Below are 25,584 nucleotides of genomic sequence, written 5' to 3' on the forward strand. Positions count from 1 at the left end.
AGAAGTGTGAGGAGAGGGGCAGGAAGTGTGAGGAGAGGGGGCAGGAAGTGTGAGGAGAGGGGCAGGAAGTGTGAGGTGAGGGGGCAGGAAGTGTGAGGAGAGGGGGCAGGAAGTGTGAGGAGAGGGGGAAGGAAGTGTGAGGAGAGTGGGCAGGAAGTGTGAGGAGAGGGGCAGGAAGTGTGAGGAGAGGGGGTAGGAAGTTTGAGGAGAGGGGGCAGGAAGTGTGAGGAGAGGGGGCAGGAAGTGTGAGGCGAGGGGCAGGAAGTGTGAGGAGAGGGGGAAGGAAGTGTGAGGAGAGTGGGCAGGAAGTGTGAGGAGAGGGGCAGGAAGTGTGAGGAGAGGGGGTAGGAAGTTTGAGGAGAGGGGGCAGGAAGTGTGAGGAGAGGGGGCAGGAAGTGTGAGGCGAGGGGCAGGAAGTGTGAGGAGAGGGGGTAGGAAGTTTGAGGAGAGGGGGCAGGAAGTGTGAGGAGAGGGGGCAGGAAGTGTGAGGAGAGGGGCAGGAAGTGTGAGGAGAGGGGGCAGGAAGTGTGAGGCGAGGGGCAGGAAGTGTGAGGAGAGGGGGTAGGAAGTTTGAGGAGAGGGGGCAGGAAGTGTGAGGAGAGGGGGCAGGAAGTGTGAGGAGAGGGGGCAGGAAGTGTGAGGCGAGGGGCAGGAAGTGTGAGGAGAGTGGGCAGGAAGTTTGAGGAGAGGGGGGCATTAAGTGTGAGGAGAGGGGGCAGGAAGTGTGAGGAGAGTGGGCAGGAAGTGTGAGGAGAATGGCAGGAAGTGTGAGGAGAGGGGGTAGGAAGTTTGAGGAGAGGGGGCAGGAAGTGTGAGGAGAGGGGGCAGGAAGTGTGAGGCGAGGGGCAGGAAGTGTGAGGAGAGGGGCAGGAAGTGTGAGGAGAGGGGCAGGAAGTGTGAGGAGAGGGGCAGGAAGTGTGAGGAGAGGGGGCAGGAAGTGTGAGGCGAGGGGCAGGAAGTGTGAGGAGAGGGGGCAGGAAGTGTGAGGAGAGGGGCAGGAAGTGTGAGGAGAGGGGCAGGAAGTGTGAGGAGAGGGGGGCAGGAAGTGTGAGGAGAGGGGGGCAGGAAGTGTGAGGCGAGGGGGCAGGAAGTGTGAGGAGAGGGGGCAGGAAGTGTGAGGCGAGGGGCAGGAAGTGTGAGGAGAGGGGGCAGGAAGTGTGAGGAGAGGGGCAGGAAGTGTGAGGAGAGGGGGCAGGAAGTGTGAGGAGAGGGGCAGGAAGTGTGAGGAGAGGGGCAGGAAGTGTGAGGAGAGAGGGGCAGGAAGTGTGAGGCGAGGGGCAGGAAGTGTGAGGAGAGGGGCAGGAAGTGTGAGGAAAGGGGCAGGAAGTGTGAGGAGAGGGGCAGGAAGTGTGAGCAGAGGGGGCAGGAAGTGTGAGGCGAGGGGGCAGGAAGTGTGAGGATGGTCAGTGTTAAGAGGAATGGGAGGAGTCAGATCATAACCCAGTTCACTCAATACACACTACTACACCTCTCTGTCATCACCAACACCACAGAGCTGACCTACTGCACACATACAGCTGTATAAATATGAATAACTCACGCGCACACACACACACACACACACGCACACACAAATACGGACACACACATACGGACACACACACACAGGGGCAGGATTGGAAGAACGAAGACCCACATGGAGAACCAGACACATGGAGAGCTAAGCTGCTGGACATGGCAACAAGAAACTTTCTATGCCAACACATTAAGGGACCGACAAGAATATTAGAAATTCGAACTGAAAGAGCCACAGCCACAGGTGGGGCTGTAGCATCTTCTTGAGGTTATGTTGAGATGATTTCGAGGCTTTAGTGTCCCCGCCGCCCGGTCCTCGACCAGGCTTCCACCCCCAGGAAGCAGCCCGTGACAGTTGACTAACACCCAGGTACCTATTTTACGGCTAGGTAACAGGGGCATAGGGTGAAAGAAACTCTGAACATTGTTTCTCACCGGCGCGCGGGATCAAACCTGGGACCACAGGATCACAAGTCCAGCATGCAGTCGGCTCGGCTGACCGGCTCCCCGTCCTTTGACCAAGGCTGAGTGTCAAAGATTAACCCCAGAAGCTTAGTGGAATCCTTGTACACAAGGGGATGTCCATAAAGAGACAAAGAGGGACGAAGAATGACATGCTTCCGAGTGAAAGTCATAGCACAAGTCTTGTTGTAATCCACAAGTTAGTAGGAATTATTAGCTAGAGGATCATTACTACAACACTTAACGAATGATGACTGGAAGTACATGTAAGTAGACAGACTATGGATCACATATCTAAGAAAGGTCAATGGATTAAGACCGAAGCTGTTTAGCCAAATTAATAATTCCTGGAAAGAGGAATTATTCGTCGTCAGGCTTCTAGGATCAAGGTTACCGCTCTAGGGATAAGGTTAATCGGATTATACCTTCCTTGAGAGGAGTGGTGAAATGTTTGAGGCCATGGTTGGCTAGAGGCAGTCTGGTTGTGGAAGTTGAACTAGCAAGTCCTCCGAGGTCTCCGTTTGTGGCAGCAGCGAAGCGTAGCAGACAGCTATGCGAGAGCCTGTTGTGATCTTAGTGACCAAGTTAAGTCTGCAGTATGTGAGTATTGAATGTAAGACTAACCGGGTGTGGAGCGTTGTAGTAATCATTCCGTATTAGGGACTTAGGCGGAAGTTACGAGTGTGTGTGGTGATCGCGGAGGTCAAGTGGTCTATGGGTATTGGAAGTGTATTGACCTAATAGAGTATGTTAATTAATATAGTATTATTTGTCAGAGTCTATTCTTTGTAATTAAATAACAAAACCCGACGGCCTTTAAATACCTTCCATATGTTCATTCATTGTGTTCCAGTACAAACCTAGTGGTACGCCTCAAGGGTCTGGTGTGTGTAGGAGTACACGGTGGTAGTAACGGTTGCTGAGGCAAGGTGTTATGTGTTGTGTAATCGCTGGGTTCGGAATGAACCGGGGTTCAGCGTCACGACAGTCTTAGATGCAGAAAACTGGAAGCCATGATCGGTGGCCCAAGACAACAAGGCATCAATCGTAAGTTGAAGCCGCCGTTCAAGGAGAGGTGAATCATCACCCTGGCAGCAAAGGGTAAGATCGTCTACATAGAGAGCGGAGAAGACGCCTGAAGGGAGGAAAGAAGACCATTGAGGGGCAACAAGAAAAAGAGTAGTGCTTAGAACACTACCTTGGGGCACACCCTCATATTTACAAAAAGGGGCAGAGTGAGCGGTACTGAGCCTCACTCGAAAGGACCGACGAGAGAGGAAACTTTGGAGGAAGAGAGGGAGATTCCCATGAAGACCAAAAGAATGAAGTTGGGACAGTATATGATACTGCCAAGTAGTGTCGTAAGCCTTTTCCAGGTCAAAAAGAACGGCAACAACGTAGGTCTTCGCAGCAAAAGCAGTATGAATATAAACCTTCAAGTTCACCAGGACATCTGTTGTGCTGCGGCATTTGCGAAAACCAAATTGAGAAGGGGAAAGGAGGTGATAGTGCTCTAAGAACTACATCAGACGAACGTTAACCATACGTTCAAAGAGCTTGCAGACACAACTCGTGAGGGCAATCGGGCGGAAGTCCTTGGGGGAAGACCCGAGAGACCCTGGTTTCCGAACAGAGAGGACAACAGCGTCGAGCCAGTCCTCAGGGACTGACGGCGACTCAGTCATACTAAGACGAGCATGGAGGGAGATGGCGAAGCATCTCATAATGAATGCCATCGGAGCCCGCCCCCGTAGAATCGCAGAGGGCCAGGGCAGACTGGAGCTCAGAGATAGAGAAGATATCGTTATTGGGAAGGCAGAGATAGGTAAAGAAATCCAAGGTATGAGATTCAAGAAGAGGCTCATGAAGAAGGAAGGAATGGGGGAGATGAGAACCAGAGCTAAGAGACGAAAAGTGGGAACCCAATTCGGTCGCGACTTGCAACGGGTCCGCCATAAGAGTACCACCGAGGTGAAGTACCGGGGAGACATCGGGAACGAATTTACCCGCTATCTTGCGGATATGCTTCCAGGTCTGTGGCAGAGGAGTATCGGACGTGATGGTGGAAACATAAGACTTCCAACATGCACGTTTAGCCATACGGATGGTCCTACGGGCCACTGCCCTTGCCTTCCGAAACAAAAGAAAAGATTCAGGCGTCTGCCGACGGCGATGTCTCTTCCAGGCTGCACGCTTATAGTGGAGAGCCCGAGCACAGTCCACATTCCACCAGGGAACGCACTTCCGCATTCCCCTAAAGGAACAGCGGGGAATAGAGCGGAGGGCAGCGTCGGAGACGGTGTCATAAAACAGGAGGAAGGCGCGAGGGAGAGGCAGAATGGGAAGGTCGGAGTTAGTAGCACCGACGGTAAAGAGGGGCCTGTCAGTCTCGGCAAACCACCATCTACGGAAGGAGAGAGGAGGGTGAAAAGAGAAAAAGGAAACAAGGATGGGAAAATGGTCACTGCCATGGAGGTCATCAAGAACCCGCCACTCGAAATCTAAGTAAAGGGAAGACAAACGAAGAGAAAGATCAAGACAGGAAAGGGAGTGAGTCCGAGAGAATTGGTCAAATGAGAAGAGGATTAATTTTGGTAAGCCAAAATGATTTTGGCTTACCAAAATCTTGTCCCCATTGTTACGAACCATTTCCTCTTCTCATTTAACTAATTCTCTTGAATTAGTTAACAAATTGAATAGTGTTCCTGTCACTCCTGATGTAAAGTTAATCAGTTTTGATGTTTGTTCCTTATTTACAAAGGTACAGGTTGACGATATTCTTGATTATCTTGCTCATGAACTAATGAATCTTGGTTTACCTCTTTCTGCTGATATTGTTGTCAATCTTGTTAGGTTGTGCACCCCTGGAATCATTCTATGGTTTAGATATGTTGATGATATTTTGTGTACATGGTCTACAGATGTAAACACAGACGAATTTATAGCCAAACTTAATGACAAAGTCACCTCTATAAAATTTACTATGGAGACTGAAATTGATAAATGTTTGCCATTCCTAGATGTACTTATTCATAGGGAAGATTTTTCACTAAAGTTTAGTGTCTACAGAAAATCTACGAATAATTTATCTTATGTTCATTATTTTTCAGGGCATAGACACAATGTGAAAAAAAAATCTATTTTTTCTTCAATGTATCTAAGAGCTTTTCGGGTTGTGAGTCCAGAATTCTTAGATGAAGAGTTTAAGAATATTGATTCTATAGGTCTCAAGCTTTATTACCCACTGAGTTTTTTTTTTAAGTTTGCCGTAGCAAAGCACGTCGTACATATTATAATAATATATGCATTGAAAAAATTCGCCAAAAGAATGTGTTATGTTTGCCATATTTCTCTGGGTTTGAAAATATGGTCAAGGCCTTGAAACTTTTTGATATACATGTATTGTTTAGCTACGAAAATACTGTTATTAAATTATTAGTTAGAAACAGCCCTCGTAGTGATAATTGTGTCATTTATAAAATACCTTGTAAAGACTGTAATAGGTTCTATGTTGGGCAAACGTCTAAAGATTTGAAATGTAGAATTTCGCAACATAAATACTCTGTAAGACATGGCCAATTATATAATGCTTTATTTGTTCATTTATCAAAAAATAAGTAGTAAGTAATTATCAAAAGAAGGCACCAAACCGGGAAGGCAATGTAGCACCATCAAATGTGCGGGATAATCAGAGGGCACTAAATATCACCAAGGATGTCAATATGAGAACATAAACGCATAAGGCGAACGATATCAAAAGTATCTGAGTCACCAAGAATACTATCGAGGGACAAGCGACCGCGGGGAACGGTCGGAAAACAAGACACACGCTCGTCCCGGAAGTGAGGACATTCAACAAGGATATGTACGCCCGTAAGAGGAACAATGCAATTTGGACAATAAGGAGCAGGGCGGCGCTCCATCAAGTGACCGTGAGTTAAGTGAGTATGGCCAATATGCAACCTTGCCAGAGCTGTTTCCCACTGCCGGTTACGGTGGTAGGAGGACGGCCACGAGGACACACAAATCTTAAGAGTACGCAGTTTGTTACCAATAACAGACGACCAACAGCCTGCCAACGGGTAAGGATGGAGGAATGGATAACTGGGTAAAAGTCGGAATAAGGAATACTTTTACGCGAGACGGGACAAGAGCGGACAGCTTCCCTCGCGGCAGCATCCATACGCTCATTTAAAGAGACACCAATATGGCTGGGAACCCAACAAAACTCAACCGACTTAAATTTACTGTGAATGAGAAACAGCCAATGCTGGATCTCGACAACCACTGGATGAACCGGATTAAAGGACCCGAGAGCCATGAGAGCACTACGAGAGTCAGCAACAACTACAAAGGAAAATTGACAGTCAGAAAGCAGGAGACGGAGAGCTTAGAGAACAGCACAAAGTTCTGCTGTGAAGATGCTAGTCTCCGGAGGTAAGCGACACATATAAGTGTGTTCAGGAAAAACAACAGAGTACCCAACACTGTCCGCAGACTTAGACCCATTGGTGAGGGCGGAAACGGAGCGGGAGTGAGAAGAAAAGTGCTCAAGGATCATTTGTCAGAAAATGCTCACCAAAATGATTGGGTGATGGCTTCTTCAATAACGAATTGTAAAAATACTTATAACAGGAACATAATTGAATCTGCTTTAATACAGATTACAAAAGAATGTAATTTGAACATTAGCAGTTGTTTAAATAACTTAGATCTATTTCTGATAGATCAATTAAAGGGCGATTTGAGTAGGATCATTGATACACATTTGTCTCACTAATTCATTGTAAATATTTACAATCTTATGCTATTATTATCCCTGTGTGGGCCTATTGGTGGGTATAAATAGGAGCTGCCTCGTATGGGACAACAGGCCTTCTGGAGTTCTTATGTAGCTCTAATATGTATCCACTTAATTCCCATTCACTTTCCTTTGTACCTCAACTCACTTCACTTCTCTCTCCTGCTTATATATATGTCCAATACTTGACCTGTAAATCATTTCTTCTGAAGATGTGTACATAAAAAAAAAAAAAAATATATATATATATATATATATATATATATATATATATATATATATATATATATATATATATATATATATATATATATATATATATATATATATAAATATATATATATATATATATAAATATATATATATATATATATATATATATATATATATATATATATATATATATATATATATATATATATATATATATATATATATATATATATGTCGTACCTAGTAGCCAGAACTCACTTCTCAGCCTACTATGCGAGGCCCGATTTGCCTAATAAGCCAAGTTTTACTAAATTATTATATTTTCTCTAATTTTTTTCTTATGAAATGATAAAGCTACCCATTTCATTATGTATGAGGTCAATTTTTTTTTATTGGAGTTAAAATTAACGTAGATATATGACCGAACCTAACCAACCCTACCTAACCTAACCTAACCTATCTTTATAGGTTAGGTTAGGTTAGGTAGCCGAAAACGTTAGGTTAGGTTAGGTTAGGTAGGTTAGGTTGTCTAAAAAACATTAATTCATGAAAACTAGGCTTATTAGGCAAATTGGGCCATGCATAGTAGGCTGAGAAGTGAGTTCTGGCTACTAGGTACGATATATATATATATATATATATATATATATATATATATATATATATATATATATATATATATATATATATATATATATATATAAATATATATATATATATATATATATATATATATATATATATATATATATATATATATATATATATATATATATAGTTGATTTTATACCCGCATTAGGTCAGGTGATAATACAATGAAGGTGAAAAACATGGGGGGATACATAAGGGATAAACATAGGGGCTGCAGAAGGCTTATTGGCCCATACGAGGCATCTCCTATCTAAACACAAAGATTAATCCAGTGTAATTGGCCTGTTATGTTGGACATTGTCTTCTGTGTTGGCATCGATATGTTCTTGTCTTGTCCTTACTCTCATGGTGGGTAGAGTAAATAGTTCCGTGATTTGGGTGTTCATGGTAGGTCGCTCTATTCTTATGTGAATTGCCTCAAGAATTTGTAATCTTCTTGAATCTTGGGTTTTGTCTATTATGCAAGTATTCTTGTTCAACATTTCTCTTGTTAGAGTAATGTCATGGGCTTGTCTCATGTGATTCCTAGGGGCACCAGATTGAAGATGGCATGTCAAACGCCTCGTCAGCTTGGTCGACGTCATACCTATGTACTTACATTGAAGGTTACATCCTTCGTGGGGGCAAGTGTACATGTATACAACGCTTGACTGCTGTAGAGGGTTCTCCGTCGGCTTCGGGCTGATTTTGATAAGGAGTTCGGAAGTCTTCTTGGTTTTGTAGAATATTATCAGAATATTATTGTAGAATATATATATATATATATATATATATATATATATATATATATATATATATATATATATATATATATATATATATATATATATATATATATATATATATATATATATATATATATATATATATATATATATATATATATATATATATCATTAGAGAGAATATGTGTGTGTGAGGCTATCCAAAGATTAAGGCCAGACGCTTGGGACTAGCATCACCCACATTTGCAGGGGAAATGGTCTGGAGTATGGGCCGGTCACAAACTGGTCAGAATTGTCCTGAATTAAATACTTGTGGCCCCGCTAGTTATGTTACAGTACCACCTGTGGCCCCACTGGTTATGTTACAGTACCACCTGTGGCCCCACTGGTTATGTTGCAGCACCATCTGTGGCCCCACTGGTCATGTTGCAGCACCATCTGTGGCCTCACTGGTCATGTTGCAGCACCATCTGTGGCCCACTGGTCATGTTACAGCACCACCTGTGACCCCACTGGTCATGTTGCAGCACCATCTGTGACCCCACTCGTCATGTTGCAGCACCATCTGTGGCCCACTGGTCATGTTGCAGCACCATCTGTGGCCCACTGGTCATGTTGCAGCACCATCTGTTTCCCACTGGTCATGTTGCAGCACCACCTGTGGCCCCACTTGTCATGTTGCAGCACCACCTGTGACCCCACTGGTCATGTTGCAGCACCATCTGTGGCCCCACTGGTCATGTTGCAGCACCATCTGTGGCCCCACTGGTCATGTTACAGCACCGCCTGTGGCCCCGCTGGTCATGTTGCAGCACCATCTGTGGCCCCGCTGGTCATGTTGCAGCACCATCTGTGGCCCCGCTGGTCATGTTACAGCACCACCTGTGGCCCCACTGGTCATGTTGCAGCACCACCTGTGGCCCCGCTCGTCATGTTGCAGCACCACCTGTGACCCCACTGGCCATGTTGCAGCACCATCTGTGACCCCACTGGTCATGTTGCAGCACCATCTGTGGCCCACTGGTCATGTTGCAGCACCATCTGTGGCCCACTGGTCATGTTGCAGCACCATCTGTGGCCCACTGGTCATGTTGCAGCACCATCTGTGGCCCACTGGTCATGTTGCAGCACCATCTGTGGCCCCGCTGGTCATGTTGCAGCACCACCTGTGGGCCCGCTGGTCATGTTGCAGCACCATCTGTGGCCCCGCTGGTCAAGTTGCAGCACCATCTGTGGCCTCGCTGCTCATGTTGCAGCACCATCTGTGGCCACACTGGTCATGTTGCAGCACTACCTGTGGCCCCGCTGGTCATGTTGCAGCACTACCTGTGGCCCCGCTGGACTTGTTGCTGCACCATATGTGGCCCCGCTGGTCATGTTGCAGCACCACCTGTGGCCCCGCTGGACTTGTTGCTGCACCATATGTGGCCCCACTGGTCATGTTGCAGCACCATCTGTGGTCCCGCGAGTCATGATGCAGCACCACCTGTGGCCCCGCTGGTCATGTTGCTGCACCATCTGTGGCCCACTGGTCATGTTGCAGCACCATCTGTGGTCCCGCGAGTCATGTTGCAGCTCTACCTGTGGCCCCGCTGGTTATGTTGCTGCACCATCTGTGGCCCACTGGTCATGTTGCAGCACCATCTGTGGTCCCGCGAGTCATGTTGCAGCTCTACCTGTGGCCCTGCTGGTTATGTTGCTGCACCGTCTGTGCCCCCCCAGGTTATGTTGCACCACCACCTGAGGCCCCGCTGGTCATGATGCAGCACCATCTGTGGCCCCGCTGGTCATGATGCAGCACCATCTGTGGCCCCGCTGGTCATGTTGCTGCACCATCTGTGGCCCCGCTGGTCATGTTGCTGCACCATCTGTGGCCCACTGGTCATGTTGCAGCCCCACCTGTGGCCCTGCTAGTCATGATGCAGCACCATCTGTGGCCAAGCTGATCATGTTGCAGCACCATCTGTGGCCCCGCTGATCATGTTGCCGCACCATCTGTGGCCCCGCTGATCATGATGCAACACCACCTGTGGCCCCACTGGTCATGTTGCAGCACCAACTGTGGCCCCACTGGTCATGTTGGAGCATCATCTTTGGCCCACTGGTCATGTTGCAGCACCACCTGTGGCCCTGCTGGTGATGTTGCAGCACCATCTGTGGTCCAGCTGATCATGTTGCTGCACCATCTGTGGCTCACTGGTCATGTTGCAGCACCACCTGTGGCCCCGATGGTCATGTTGCAGCACCACCTGTGGCCCCACTGCATTGGTCATGTTGCAGCACAACCTGTGGCCCCGCTGGTCATGTTGCAGCACCATCTGTGGCCCCACTGGTCATGTTGGAGCATCATCTTTGGCCCGCTGGTCATGTTGCAGCACCACCTGTGGCCCCGCTAGTCATGATGCAGCACCATCTGTGGCCCCGCTGGTCATGTTGCAGCACCACCTGTGGCCCCGCTGGTCATGTTGCAGCACCACCTGTGGCCCCGCTGGTCATGTTGCAGCACCATCTGTGGCCCCGCTGGTCATGTTGCAGCACCACCTGTGGCCGCGCTGGTCATGTTGCAGCACCACCTGTGGCCCCGCTGGTCATGTTGCAGCACCATCTGTGGCCCCGCTGGTCATGTTGCAGCACCACCTGTGGCCCCGCTGGTCATGTTGCAGCACCATCTGTGGCCCCGCTGGTCATGTTGCAGCACCACCTGTGGCCCAGCTGGTCATGTTGCAGCACCACCTGTGGCCCCGCTGGTCATGTTGCAGCACCACCTGTGGCCCCGCTGGTCATGTTGCTGCACCATCTGTGGCCCCGCTGGTCATGTTGCAGCACCATCTGTGGCCCCTCTGGTCAAGTTACAGCACCATCTGTGGCCCCGCTGGTCATGTTGCAGCACCACCTGTGGCCACACTGGTCATGTTGCAGCACCACCTGTGGCCCCGCTCGTCATGTTGCAGCACCACCTGTGGCCCCGCTGGTCATGTTGCTGCACCATCTGTGGCCCCGCTGGACTTGTTGCTGCACCATATGTGGCCCCGCTGGTCATGTTGCTGCACCATCTGTGGCCACACTGGTCATGTTGCAGCACCATCTGTGGTCCCGCGAGTCATGATGCAGCACCATATGTGGCCCCGCTGGTCATGTTGCTGCACCATCTGTGGCCCACTGGTCATGTTGCTGCACCATCTGTGGCCCCGCTGGTCAAGTTACAGCACCATCTGTGGCCCACTGGTCATGTTGCAGCACCGTCTGTGGCCCCGCTGGTCAAGAGGCAGCACCATCTGTGGCCACAATGGTCATGTTGCAGCACCATTTGTGGCCCCATTGGTCATGTTACAGCACCACCTGTGGCCTCGCTTGTTATGTTGCAGCACCACCTGTGCCCCCCCCCCAGGTTATGTTGCACCACCACCTGAGGCCCCGCTAGTCATGATGCAGCACCATCTGTGGCCCCGCTGGTCATGTTGCAGCCCCACCTGTGGCCCTGCTAGTCATGATGCAGCACCATCTGTGGCCAAGCTGATCATGTTGCAGCACCATCTGTGGCCCCGCTGATCATGATGCAACACCACCTGTGGCCCCGCTGGTCATGTTGCAGCACCATCTGTGGCCCCACTGGTCACGTTGGAGCATCATCTTTGGCCCACTGGTCATGTTGCAGCACCACCTGTGGCCCCACTGGTCATGTTGAAGCACCACCTGTGACCCCACTGGTCATGATGCAGCACCACCTGTGGCCCCACTGGTCATGATGCAGCACCATCTGTGGCCCCGCTGGCCATGATGCAGCACCATCTGTGGCCCCGCTGGTCATGTTGAAGCACCATCTGTGGCCCCGCTGGTCATGATGCAGCACCATCTGTGGCCCCGCTGGCCATGATGCAGCACCATCTGTGGCCCCGCTGGCCATGATGCAGCACCATCTGTGGCCCCGCTGGTCATGTTGAAGCACCATCTGTGGCCCCGCTGGTCATGTTGAAGCACCACCTGTGGCCCCGCTGGTCATGAAGCAGCACCATCTGTGGCCCCGCTGGCCATGATGCAGCACCATCTGTGGCCCCGCTGGTCATGTTGAAGCACCACCTGTGGCCCCGCTGGTCATGTTGCAGCACCACCTGTGGCCCCGCTGGTCATGTTGCAGCACCACCTGTGGCCCCGCTGGTCATGTTGCAGCACCACCTGTAGCCCCATTGGTCATGTTACAGCACCGCCTGTGGCCCCATTGGTCATGTTGCTGCACCATCTGTGGTCCAGCTGATCATGTTGCAGCACCACCTGTGGCCCCGCTGGTCATGTTGCAGCACCACCTGTAGCCCCATTGGTCATGTTACAGCACCGCCTGTGGCCCCATTGGTCATGTTGCTGCACCATCTGTGGTCCAGCTGATCATGTTGCAGCACCACCTGTGGCCCCGCTGGTCATGTTACAGCACCGTCTGTGGCCCCGCTGGTCATGTTGCAGCACCACCTGTAGCCCCATTGGTCATGTTACAGCACCGCCTGTGGCCCCATTGGTCATGTTGCTGCACCATCTGTGGTCCATCTGATCATGTTGCAGCACCACCTGTGGCCCCGCTGGTCATGTTGCAGCACCGCCTGTGACCCCACTGGTCATGTTACAGCACCACCTGTGGCCTTATTGGCCATGATGCAGCACCATCTGTGGCCCCACTGGTCATGTTGCTGCACCATCTGTGGCCCCGCTGGTCATGTTGCTGCACCATCTGTGGCCTTATTGGCCATGATGCAGCACCATCTGTGGTCCAGCTGATCATGTTGCAGCACCACCTGTGGCCCCGCTGGTCATGTTGCAGCACCGCCTGTGGCCCCGCTGGCCATGTTGCTGCACCATCTGTGGCCTTATTGGCCATGATGCAGCACCATCTGTGGCCCCACTGGTCATGTTGCTGCACCATCTGTGGCCCCGCTGGTCATGTTGCTGCACCATCTGTGGCCTTATTGGCCATGATGCAGCACCATCTGTGGCCCCACTGGTCATGTTGCTGCACCATCTTTGGCCTTATTGGCCATGATGCAGCACCGTCTGTGGCCCCGCTGGTCAAGTTGCAGCACCATCTGTGGCCACAATGGTCATGTTGCAGCACCACCTGTGGCCCCACTGGTCATGTTGCAGCACCATCTGTGGCCCCGCTAGTCATGATGCAGCACCATCTGTGGCTCCGCTGATCATGATGCAGCACCACCTGTGGCCCCGCTGGTCATGTTGCAGCACCACCTGTGGCCCCGCTGGTCATGTTGCAGCCCAACCTGTGGCCGCGCTAGTCATGTTGCAGCACCATCTGTGGCCCCGCTGGTCAAGTTGCAGCATCATCTGTGGCCTCGCTGGTCATGTTGCAGCACCACCTGTGGCCACACTGGTCATGTTGCAGCACCACCTGTGGCCCCGCTCGTCATGTTGCAGCACCATCTGTGGCCCCGCTGGAGATGTTGCTGCACCATCTGTGGCCCCGCTTGTCATGTTGCTGCACCATCTGTGGCCCCGCTGGTCATGTTGCTGCACCATCTGTGGCCACACTGGTCATGTTGCAGCACCATCTGTGGTCCCGCGAGTCATGTTGCAGCTCTACCTGTGGCCCCGCTGGTCAAGTTGCAGCACCATCTGTTGCCCACTGGTCATGTTGCAGCACCGTCTGTGGCCTCGTGGTCATGTTGCAGCACAATCTGTGGCTCACTGGTCATGTTGCAGCACCACCTGTGGCCCCGCTGGTCATGTTGCAGCCCCACCTGTGGCCGCGCTAGTCATGATGCAGCACCATCTGTTGCCCACTGGTCATGTTGCAGCACCGTCTGTGGCCCCGTGGTCATGTTGCAGCATAATCTGTGGCTCACTGGTCAAGTTGCAGCACCAACTGTGGCCACAATGGTCATGTTGCAGCACCACCTGTGGCCCCATTGGTCATGTTACACCACCACCTGTAGCCCCATTGGTCATGTTGCTGCACCATCTGTGGCCCCGCTGGTCATGTTGCTGCACCATCTGTGGCCCCATTGGCCATGATGCAGTACCATCTGTGGCCCCACTGGTCATGTTGCTGCACCATCTGTGGCCTCGCTGGCCATGATGCAGCACCATCTGTGGCCCCACTGGTCATGTTGCAGCACCACCTGTGGCCCCGCTGGTCATGTTGAAGCACCATCTGTGGCCCCGTGGTCATGTTGCAGCACAATCTGTGGCTCACTGGTCATGTTGCAGCACCACCTGTGGCCCCGCTGGTCATGTTGCAGCCCCACCTGTGGCCTCGCTAGTCATGATGCAGCACCATCTGTGGCCCCGCTGATCATGTTGCAGCACCATCTGTGGCCCCACTGGTCATGTTGCAGCACCATCTGTGGCTCACTGATCATGTTGCAGCACCGTCTGTGGCTCACTGTTCATGTTGCAGCACCACCTGTGCCCCCGCTGGTCATGTTGCAGCACCACCTGTGGCCCCGATAGTCATGTTGCAGCACCACCTGTGGCCCCGCTGGTCATGTTGCAGCACCATCTGTGGCCCCACTGGTCATGTTGCAGCACCATCTGTGGCCCCGCTGGTCATGTTGCTGCACCATCTGTGGCCCCACTGGTCATGTTGCAGAACCATCTGTGGGCCCGCTGGTCATGTTGCAGCACCATCTGTGGCCCCACTGGTCATGTTGCAGCACCACCTGTGGCCCCGCTGGTTATGTTGCAGCACCACCTGTGGCCCCGCTGGTTATGTTGCAGCACCATCTGTGGCCCCGCTGGTCTTGTTGCAGCCCCACCTGTGGCCCCGCAGGTCATGTTGCAGCACCACCTGTGGCCCCGCTGGTCATGTTGCAGCACCACCTGTAGTCCCGTTGGTTATGTTGCAGCACCACCTGTGGCCTCGCTGGTCATGTTGCAGCACCACCTGTGGCCCCGCTGGTCATGTTGCAGCACCGCCTGTGGCCCCACTGGTCATGTTGCAGCACCATCTGTAGTCCCGTTGGTCATGTTGCAGCACCACCTGTAGTCCCGTTGGTCATGTTGCAGCACCACCTGTGGCCTCGCTGGTCATGTTGCAGCACCACCTGTGGCCCCGCTGGTCATGTTGCAGCACCACCTGTGGCCCCACTGGTCATGTTGCAGCACCATCTGTAGTCCCGTTGGTCATGTTGCAGCACCACCTGTAGTCCCGTTGGTCATGTTGCAGCACCACCTGTGGCCTCGCTGGTCATGTTGCAGCACCACCTGTGGCCCCGCTGGTCATGTTGCAGCACCACCTGTGGCCCCGCAGGTAATGTTGCAGCACCACCTGTGGCCCCGCAGGTAATGTTGCAGCACCACCTGTGGCCCCGCAGGTAATGTTGCAGCACCACCTGTGGCCCCGCCTGTCATGTTGCAGCACCTCCTGAGGCCTAGCTGGTTATGTTGCAGCACCACCTGTGGCCTCGCTGGTCATGTTGCAGCACCACCTGTGGCCCCGCTGGCAATGATGCAGCAACACCTGTGGCCACGCTGGTCATGTTGCAGCACCACCTGTGGCCCCGCTGGCAATGATGCAGCAACACCTGTGACCCCATTGGTCATGTTGTAGCACCATCTGTGGTCCCACTGGTCATATTGCAGCACCACCTGTGGCCCCGCTGGTCATGTTACAGCACCACCTGTGGCCCCATTGGTCATGTTACAGCACCACCAGTTAATTCTGTTGCTGTTACAGCAACAGTAACATGAACAGCAGCAGCAGCCGTAACAACAACAGCAACAACAGCAGTAACAGTAACATCAACAGCAGCAGCAACAGTAACAACAACAGCAGCAACAGTAACAACAACAACAGCAGCAACAGTAACAAATGAAGCACCAGCAGCAGAAACAACAGCAGCAGCAACAACAGTAACAACAACAACAACAGCAACAATAGCCACAGCAGCAGCAGCAGCGTCATCAGTAACAACAGCTGACGCAACAGTAACAGCATCCCCAGCAGCAACAGTAACAACAACAGCAGCAGGAACAGTAACAACAGCAACAGTAAAGTCAGCAGCAAAAGCCGCAGCAGCAACAGTAATAACAGCACCCGCAGCAAAATTAGCAACAGCAGCAGCAACATTATCATCATCATCAGCAGCAGCAACAGTAAAAAAAACATTAACAGTAACCGCAGCAGCAGCAGCAAAAACAGTAACAACAACAGCAGCAGAAACAGTAAAAACAGCAGCAGCAACAGTAACAACAGCAGCAGCAAAAATAGTAACAACAGCAGCAGTAACAGTAACAACAACAGCAGCACAAGTAACAGCATTAGCAGCAGAAGCAACAGTAACAACAGCACAAGCAGCAACAACAGTATCAACAGCAGCCGCAGCAACAGTATCAACAGCAACAGTAACAACAGCAGCAGCAGCATCAACAGCAGCACCAGCAACAGTAACAACAGCAGCAGCAGCGGCAACAATAACAACAGCTGCAGTTGCAGCAACAGTAACAACAGCAGCAAATGCAACAACAACAGCAACAGTAACAACAGCAGAAAATGCAGCAGCAGCAGCAACAGTAACAACAGCAGCAAATGCAGCAGCAGCAGCAACAGTAACAACAGCAGAAAATGCAGCAGCAGCAGCAACAGTAACAACAGCAGCAACAGTAACAACAGCAGAAAATGCAGCAGCAGCAGCAACAGTAACAACAGCAGCAACAGTAACAACAGCAGAAAATGCAGCAGCAGTAGCAACAGTAACAACAGCAGCAACAGTAACAACAGCAGCAACAGTAACAACAGCAGCAACAACAGTAACAACAACTGCAGCAGCAACAGCAGCAGCAGCAGCACGGGGACCGACTAACAGGGTCTGGTCTGGACAGACCCCCCACGGCTGCCGGAATGTGAATCTGTCCGCGAGGGCCAGTGTTGGTGTGTTGGTGTGTTGGTGTGTTGGTGTGTTGGTGTGTTGGTGTTGGTGTGTTGGTGTTGGTGTGTTGGTGTTGGTGTGTTGGTGTGTTGGTGTGTTGGTGTGTTGGTGTGTTGTTGTTGGTGTGTTGGTGTGTTGGTGTGTTGGTGTGTTGGTGTGTTGTTGTTGGTGTGTTGGTGTGTTGGTGTGTTGGTGTGTTGTTGTTGGTGTGTTGGTGTGTTGGTGTGTTGGTGTGTTGGTGTGTTGTTGTTGGTGTGTTGGTGTGTTGGTGTGTTGGTGTGTTGGTGTGTTGGTGTGTTGGTGTTGGTGTGTTGGTGTGTTGGTGTTGGTGTGTTGGTGTTGGTGTGTTGGTGTTGGTGTGTTGGTGTGTTGGTGTGTTGGTGTGTTGGTGTGTTGTTGTTGGTGTGTTGGTGTGTTGGTGTGTTGGTGTGTTGGTGTGTTGTTGTTGGTGTGTTGGTGTGTTGGTGTGTTGGTGTGTTGTTGTTGGTGTGTTGGTGTGTTGGTGTGTTGGTGTGTTGGTGTGTTGGTGTGTTGTTGTTGGTGTGTTGGTGTGCTGGTGTGTTGGTGTTGGTGTGTTGGTGTTGGTGTGTTGTTGTTGGTGTGTTGGTGTGTTGGTGTGTTGGTGTGTTGGTGTTGGTGTGTTGGTGTTGGTGTGTTGGTGTGTTGGTGTGTTGGTGTGTTGGTGTGTTGTTGTTGGTGTGTTGGTGTGTTGGTGTGTTGGTGTGTTGGTGTGTTGGTGTTGGTGTGTTGGTGTTGGTGTGTTGGTGTGTTGGTGTGTTGGTGTGTTGGTGTGTTGGTGTGTTGTTGTTGGTGTGTTGGTGTGTTGGTGCGTTGGTGTGTTGGTGTGTTGGTGTTGGTGTGTTGGTGTGTTGGTGTGTTGGTGTGATGGTGTGTTGGTGTGTTGGTGTGTTGGTGTGTTGTTGTTGGTGTGTTGGTGTGTTGGTGTGTTGGTGTTGGTGTGTTGGTGTGTTGGTGTGTTGGTGTGTTGGTGTTGGTGTGTTGGTGTGTTGGTGTGTTGGTGTGTTGGTGTTCGTGTGTTGGTGTGTTGGTGTGTTGGTGTGTTGGTGTGTTGGTGTTGGTGTGTTGGTGTGTTGGTGTTGGTGTGTTGGTGTGTTGGTGTGTTGGTGTGTTGGTGTTGGTGTTTTGGTGTGTTGGTGTTGGTGTGTTGGTGTTGGTGTGTTGGTGTGTTGGTGTGTTGGTGTGTTGGTGTTGGTGTGTTGGTGTGTTGGTGTTGGTGTGTTGGTGTGTTGGTGTGCTGGTGTGTTGGTGTTGGTGTGTTGGTGTGTTGGTGTTGGTGTGTTGGTGTTGGTGTGTTGGTGTGTTGGTGTTGGTGTGTTGGTGTGTTGGTGTTTTGGTGTGTTGGTGTGTTGGTGTTGGTGTGTTGGTGTGTTGGTGTTGGTGTGTTGGTGTTGGTGTGTTGGTGTGTTGTGTGTTGGTGTGTTGGTGTGTTGGTGTGTTGGTGTGTTGGTGTGTTGGTGTTGGTGTGTTGGTGTGTTGGTGTTGGTGTGTTGGTGTTGGTGTGTTGGTGTGTTGTGTGTTGGTGTGTTGATGTGTTGGTGTGTTGGTGTGTTGGTGTTGGTGTGTTGGTGTGTTGGTGTTGGTGTGTTGGTGTTGGTGTGTTGGTGTGTTGGTGTGTTGGTGTGTTGGTGTTGGTGTGTTGGTGTGTTGGTGTGTTGGTGTGTTGGTGTTGGTGTTCGTGTGTGGGTGTGTTGGTGTTGGTGTGTTGGTATTGGTGTGTTGGTGTGTTGTGTGTTGGTGTGTTGGTGTGTTGGTGTGTTGGTGTGTTGGTGTGTTCGTGTGTTGGTGTGTTGGTGTGTTGGTGTATTGCTGTGTTGGTGTGTTGGTGTGTTTGTGTGTTGGTGTGTTGGTGTGTTGGTGTGTTGGTGTGTTGGTGTGTTGGTGTGTTGGTGTGTTGGTGTTGGTGTGTTGGTGTGTTGGTGTTGGTGTGTTGGTGTGTTGGTGTGCTGGTGTGTTGGTGTTGGTGTGTTGGTGTGTTGGTGTTGGTGTGTTGGTGTTGGTGTGTTGGTGTGTTGGTGTTGGTGTGTTGGTGTGTTGGTGTTTTGGTGTGTTGGTGTGTTGGTGTTGGTGTGTTGGTGTGTTGGTGTTGGTGTGTTGGTGTTGGTGTGTTGGTGTGTTGTGTGTTGGTGTGTTGGTGTGTTGGTGTGTTGGTGTGTTGGTGTTGGTGTGTTGGTGTGTTGGTGTTGGTGTGTTGGTGTTGGTGTGTTGGTGTTGGTGTGTTGGTGTGTTGTGTGTTGGTGTGTTGATGTGTTGGTGTGTTGGTGTGTTGGTGTTGGTGTGTTGGTGTGTTGGTGTTGGTGTGTTGGTGTTGGTGTGTTGGTGTGTTGGTGTGTTGGTGTGTTGGTGTTGGTGTGTTGGTGTGTTGGTGTGTTGGTGTGTTGGTGTGTTGGTGTTGGTGTTCGTGAGTGGGTGTGTTGGTGTTGGTGTGTTGGTATTGGTGTGTTGGTGTGTTGTGTGTTGGTGTGTTGGTGTGTTGGTGTGTTGGTGTGTTGGTGTGTTCGTGTGTTCGTGTGTTGGTGTGTTGGTGTATTGCTGTGTTGGTGTGTTGGTGTGTTTGTGTGTTGGTGTGTTGGTGTGTTGGTGTGTTGGTGTGTTGGTGTGTTCGTGTGTTGGTGTGTTGGTGTTGGTGTGTTGGTGTTGGTGTTGGTGTGTTGGTGTGTTCGTGTGTTGGTGTTGGTGTGTTGGTGTGTTGGTGTTGGTGTGTTGGTGTGTTGTGTGTTGGTGTGTTGGTGTTGGTGTGTTGGTGTGTTGGTGTGTTGGTGTGTTGGTGTGTCGGTGTGTTGTGTGTTGGTGTGTTGGTGTGTTGTGTGTTGGTGTGTTGGTGTGTTGGTGTGTTGGTGTGTTGGTGTGTTGTGTGTTGGTGTGTTGGTGTGTTGGTGTGTTGTGTGTTGGTGTGTTGGTGTGTTGTGTGTTGGTGTGTTGTGTGTTGGTGTGTTGTGTGTTGGTGTGTTGGAGTTGGTGTGTTGGTGTGTTGGTGTGTTGGTGTGTTGTGTGTTGGTGTGTTGGTGTGTTGGTGTGTTGGTGTGTTGCTGTGTTGCTGTGTTGGTGTGTTGGTGTGTTGTGTGTTGGTGTGTTGGTGTGTTGGTGTGTTGTGTGTTGGTGTGTTGGTGTGTTGGTGTGTTGTGTGTTGGTGTGTTGGAGTTGGTATGTTGGTGTGTTGGTGTGTTGTGTGTTGGTGTGTTGGTGTGTTGGTGTGTTGGTGTGTTGGTGTGTTGGTGTGTTGGTGTGTTGGTGTGTTGGTGTTGGTGTGTTGGTGTGTTGGTGTGTTGGTGTGTTGGTGTGTTGGTGTTGGTGTGTTGGTGTGTTGGTGTGTTGGTGTGTTGGTGTGTTGGTGTGTTGGTGTTGGTGTGTTGGTGTGTTGGTGTGTTGGTGTGTTGGTGTGTTGGTGTTGGTGTGTTGGTGTGTTGGTGTGTTGGTGTGTTGGTGTTGGTATGTTGGTGTGTTGGTGTGTTGGTGTGTTGTGTGTTGGTGTGTTGGTGTTGGTATGTTGGTGTGTTGGTGTGTTGGTGTGTTGGTGTGTTGTGTGTTGGTGTGTTGTGTGTTGGTGTGTTGGTGTGTTGGTGTTGGTATGTTGGTGTGTTGGTGTGTTGGTGTGTTGGTGTGTTGTGTGTTGGTGTGTTGGTGTGTTGGTGTTGGTATGTTGGTGTGTTGGTGTGTTGGTGTGTTGTGTGTTGGTGTGTTGTGTGTTGGTGTGTTGTGTGTTGGTGTGTTGGTGTCTTGGTGTCTTGGTGTGTTGTGTGTTGGTGTGTTGTGTGTTGGTGTGTTGGTGTGTTGGTGTGTTGGTGTGTTGGTGTGTTGGTGTTGGTATGTTGGTGTGTTGGTGTGTTGGTGTGTTGGTGTGTTGGTGTGTTGGTGTTGGTATGTTGGTGTGTTGGTGTGTTGGTGTGTTGGTGTGTTGTGTGTTGGTGTGTTGTGTGTTGGTGTGTTGGTATGTTGGAGTGTTGGTGTGTTGGTGTGTTGGTGTGTTGGTGTGTTGGTGTTGGTATGTTGGTGTGTTGGTATGTTGGTGTGTTGGTGTGTTGGTGTGTTGGTGTGTTGTGTGTTGGTGTGTTGGTGTGTTGGAGTGTTGGTGTGTTGGTGTGTTGGTGTGTTGGTGTGTTGGTGTTGGTGTGTTGGTGTGTTGGTGTGTTGGTGTTGGTATGTTGGTGTGTTGGTGTGTTGGTGTGTTGGTGTGTTGGTGTGTTGGTGTTGGTTTGTTGTGTGTTGGTGTGTTGGTATGTTGGAGTGTTGGTGTGTTGTGTGTTGGTGTGTTGGTGTGTTGGTGTTGGTATGTTGGTATGTTGGTGTGTTGGTGTGTTGGTGTGTTGGTGTGTTGTGTGTTGGTGTGTTGGTGTGTTGTTGTGTTGGTGTGTTGGTGTGTTGGTGTGTTGGTGTTGGTGTGTTGGTATTGGTGTGTTGGTGTGTTGGTGTTGGTGTGTTGGTGTGTTGGTGTTGGTGTTGGTGTGTTGGTGTGTTGGTGTTGGTGTGATGGTGTTGGTGTGTTGGTGTGTTGGTATGTTGGTGTGTTGGTGTGTTGGTGTTGGTGTGTTGGTGTGTTGGTGTGTTGGTGTGTTGGTGTTGGTGTGTTGGTGTGTTGGTGTGTTAGTGTTGGTATGTTAGTGTTGGTGTGTTAGTGTTGGTGTGTTAGTGTTGGTGTGTTAGTGTTGGTGTGTTAGTGTGTTGGTGTTGGTGTGTTAGTGTTGGTATGTTGGTGTGTTGGTGTGTTGGTGTGTTGGTGTGTTGGTGTGTTGGTGTTGGTTTGTTGTGTGTTGGTGTGTTGGTATGTTGGAGTGTTGGTGTGTTGTGTGTTGGTGTGTTGGTGTGTTGGTGTTGGTATGTTGGTATGTTGGTGTGTTGGTGTGTTGGTGTGTTGGTGTGTTGTGTGTTGGTGTGTTGGTGTGTTGTTGTGTTGGTGTGTTGGTGTGTTGGTGTGTTGGTGTTGGTGTGTTGGTGTTGGTGTGTTGGTGTGTTGGTGTGTTGGTGTTGGTGTGTTGGTGTGTTGGTGTTGGTGTTGGTGTGTTGGTGTGTTGGTGTTGGTGTGATGGTGTTGGTGTGTTGGTGTGTTGGTATGTTGGTGTGTTGGTGTGTTGGTGTTGGTGTGTTGGTGTGTTGGTGTGTTGGTGTGTTGGTGTTGGTGTGTTGGTGTGTTGGTGTGTTAGTGTTGGTATGTTAGTGTTGGTGTGTTAGTGTTGGTGTGTTAGTGTTGGTGTGTTAGTGTTGGTGTGTTAGTGTGTTGGTGTTGGTGTGTTAGTGTTGGTATGTTAGTGTTGGTGTGTTGGTGTGTTGGTGTGTTAGTGTTAGTATGTCAGTGTTGGTGTGTTAGTGTTGGTGTGTTAGTGTTGGTGTGTTAGGGTTGGTGTGCTAGTGTTGGTGTGTTGGTGTTGGTGTGTTAGTGTTGGTATGATAGCGTTGGTGTGTTGGTGTGTTGGAGTGTTGGTGTTGGTGTGTTAGTGTTGGTGTGTTGGTGTTAGTATGTTAGTGTTGGTGTGTTAGTGTTGGTGTGTTAGGGTTGGTGTGCTAGTGTTGGTGTGTTAGTTTTGGTGTGTTAGTGTGTTGGTGTTGGTGTGTTAGAGTTGGTATGTCAGTGTTGGTGTGTTAGTGTTGGTGTGTTGGTGTGTTGGTGTTGGTGTGTTAGTGTTGGTATGTCAGTGTTGGTGTGTTAGTGTTGGTGTGTTAGTGTTGGTGTGTTAGGGTTGGTGTGCTAGTGTTGGTGTGTTGGTGTTGGTGTGTTAGTGTTGGTGTGTTAGTGTTGGTATGATAGCGTTGGTGTGTTGGTGTGTTGGTGTGTTGGTGTTGGTGTGTTAGTGTTGGTATGATAGCGTTGGTGTGTTGGTGTGTTGGTGTGTTGGTGTTGGTGTGTTAGTGTTGGTGTGTTAGTGTTGGTGTGTTAGGGTTGGTGTGCTAGTGTTGGTGTGTTGGTGTTGGTGTGTTAGTGTTGGTGTGCTAGTGTTGGTGTGTTGGTGTTGGTGTGTTAGTGTTGGTGTGTTAGTGTTGGTATGTTAGTGTTGGTGTGTTAGTGTTGGTGTGTTAGGGTTGGTGTGCTAGTGTTGGTGTACTCACCTAATTGTACTCACCTAATTGTGCTTGCGGTGGTTGAGCTTTGGCTCTTTGGTCCCGCCTCTCAACTGTCAATCAACAGGTGTACAGATTCCTGAGCCTACTGGGCTCTATCATATCTACATTTGAAACTGTGTATGGAGTCAGCCTCCACCACATCACTTCCTAGTGCATTCCATTTATTAACTACTCTGACACTGAAAAATTTCTTTCTAACGTCTGTGTGGCTCATCTGGGTACTAAGTTTCCACCTGTGTCCCCTTGTTCGTGCCCCACCCGTGCTGAAGAGTTTGTCTTTGTCCACCCTGTCAATTCCCATGAGAATTTTGTAGGTGGTTATCATGTCTCCCCTTACTCTTCTGTTTTCCAGGGATGTGAGGTTCAGCTCCTTTAGCCTTTCCTCGTAGCTCAATCCTCTCAGTTCCGGGACGAGCCTGGTGGTATACCGCTGAATCTTCTCTAACTTTGTCTTGTGTTTAACTAGGTATGGACTCCAGGCTGGAGCTGCATACTCCAGGATTGGTCTTACATGAGTGGTATACAGGGTTCTGAAAGATTGCTTACACAAGTTTCTGAAGGCAGTTCTTATGTTGGCCAGTCTAGCATATGCCGCTGATGATATTCTTTTGATGTGGGCCTCTGGGGACAGGTTCGGTGTGATATCAACCCCCAGATCCTTCTCTCTATTTGATTCTTGCAGGATTTCCCCTCCCAGATGATACCTTGTGTTCAGCCTCCTGCTCCCTTCGCCTAATTTCATCACCTTACACTTTCCAGAGTTGAACTTCAGCAGCCATTTTCTAGACCATTCCTCCAGTTTATCCAGGTCATCCTGTAGTCTCTGTCTATCTTCATCCGTCTTGATTCTTCTCATAATTTTTGCATCATCAGCAAACATCGAGAGGAATGAGTCTATACCCTCTGGAAGATCGTTCACATATATTAGAAACAGGATGGGTCCAAGTACTGAGCCCTGTGGGACTCCGCTGGTGACATCTCGCCACTCTGATGTCTTCCCCCTCACCGTTACTCGCTGTTTCCTGTTGCTTAAGTACTCCCTTATCCACTGGAGCACCTTCCCTTTTACTCCTGCCTGTTGCTCCAACTTTTTTAACAGCCTTTTATGGGGTACTGTGTCAAAGGCTTTTTGGCAATCCAGGAAAATGCAGTCGGCCCACCCTTCTCTTTCCTGCCTAATTTTCGTTGCCTGGTCATAAAATTCTATTAAACCTGTGAGGCACGATTTACCATCTCTGAACCCATGTTGGTGGTGCGTTACAAAGTTATTTCCCTCCAGATGCTCTACGAGCCTTTTCCTCACGATCTTCTCCAGCACCTTGCATGGAATACAAGTTAAGGAAACTGGCCTGTAATTCAGTGCCTCTTGCCTGTCACCCTTTTTGTATATTGGGACCACGTTAGCTGTCTTCCAACTTTCTGGTAAGTCTCCTGTTTCCAGTGACCTGTTATACACCATAGAGAGTGGCACACTTAGTGCTTCTGCACCTTCCTTTAGTATCCATGGTGAGATTCTATCAGGCCCAACAGCCTTTGGCACATCTAGCTCCAGCAGACACCTTTTGACCTCATCACTGGTGAGGTCAAATTCCTCCAAGGTTGCTTGGTTTGCCGCCTCCTCATTTAGTGCAGGGGCTTCTCCTTGTTCTATTGTGAAGACCTCCTGGAATCTCTTGTTGAGTTTTTCACACACCTCCTTGTCATTCTCTGTGTATCTGTTCTCCCCTTTCCGCAGCTTCATCACTTGTTCCTTCACTGCTGTTTTCCTCCTGATATGGCTGTGGAGCAGCTTTGGGTGGGTCTTGGCTTTACTCGCGATGTCATTTTCAAACTGTCTCTCTGCTTCCCTCCTCACTCTGATGTACTCATTTCTGGCCCTCTGGTGTGTTGGTGTTGGTGTGTTAGTGTTGGTATGTTAGTGTTGGTGTGTTGGTGTGTTGGTGTTGGTGTGTTAGTGTTGGTATGTCAGTGTTGGTGTGTTGGTATTGATGTGTTGGTGTACTCACCTAATTGTACTCACCTAATTGTGCTTGCGGGGGTTGAGCTCTGGCTCTTTGGTCCCGCCTCTCAACCGTCAATCAACTGGTGTACAGATTCCTGAGCCTATTGGGCTCTATCATATCTACATTTGAAACTGTGTATGGAGTCAGCCTCCACCACATCACTTCCTAATGCATTCCATTTACTAACTACTCTGACACTGAAAAAGTTCTTTCTAACGTCTCTGTGGCTCATTTGGGTACTCAGCTTCCACCTGTGTCCCCTTGTTCGCGTCCCA

At 49.9% G+C, this 25,584-nt stretch overlaps 1 protein-coding gene across 1 annotated transcript in view; it reads right to left on the minus strand.

Moving 5' to 3' along the window:
- LOC138354535 (keratin-associated protein 16-1-like) overlaps positions 1–12,271 on the minus strand; it is a 14,282-nt gene extending 2,011 nt beyond the window's left edge. The window contains exon 1 of the mRNA XM_069308896.1: positions 12,154–12,271. Within this exon, the coding sequence (XP_069164997.1) occupies positions 12,154–12,271 (118 nt within the window). The remainder of the gene's footprint in view (positions 1–12,153) is intronic.
- Between the last annotated feature and the right edge of the window lie 13,313 nt (positions 12,272–25,584).

Source organism: Procambarus clarkii, chromosome 63 (assembly GCF_040958095.1).
Source record: "Procambarus clarkii isolate CNS0578487 chromosome 63, FALCON_Pclarkii_2.0, whole genome shotgun sequence".
Taxonomy (NCBI): Eukaryota; Metazoa; Arthropoda; class Malacostraca; order Decapoda; family Cambaridae; genus Procambarus; species Procambarus clarkii.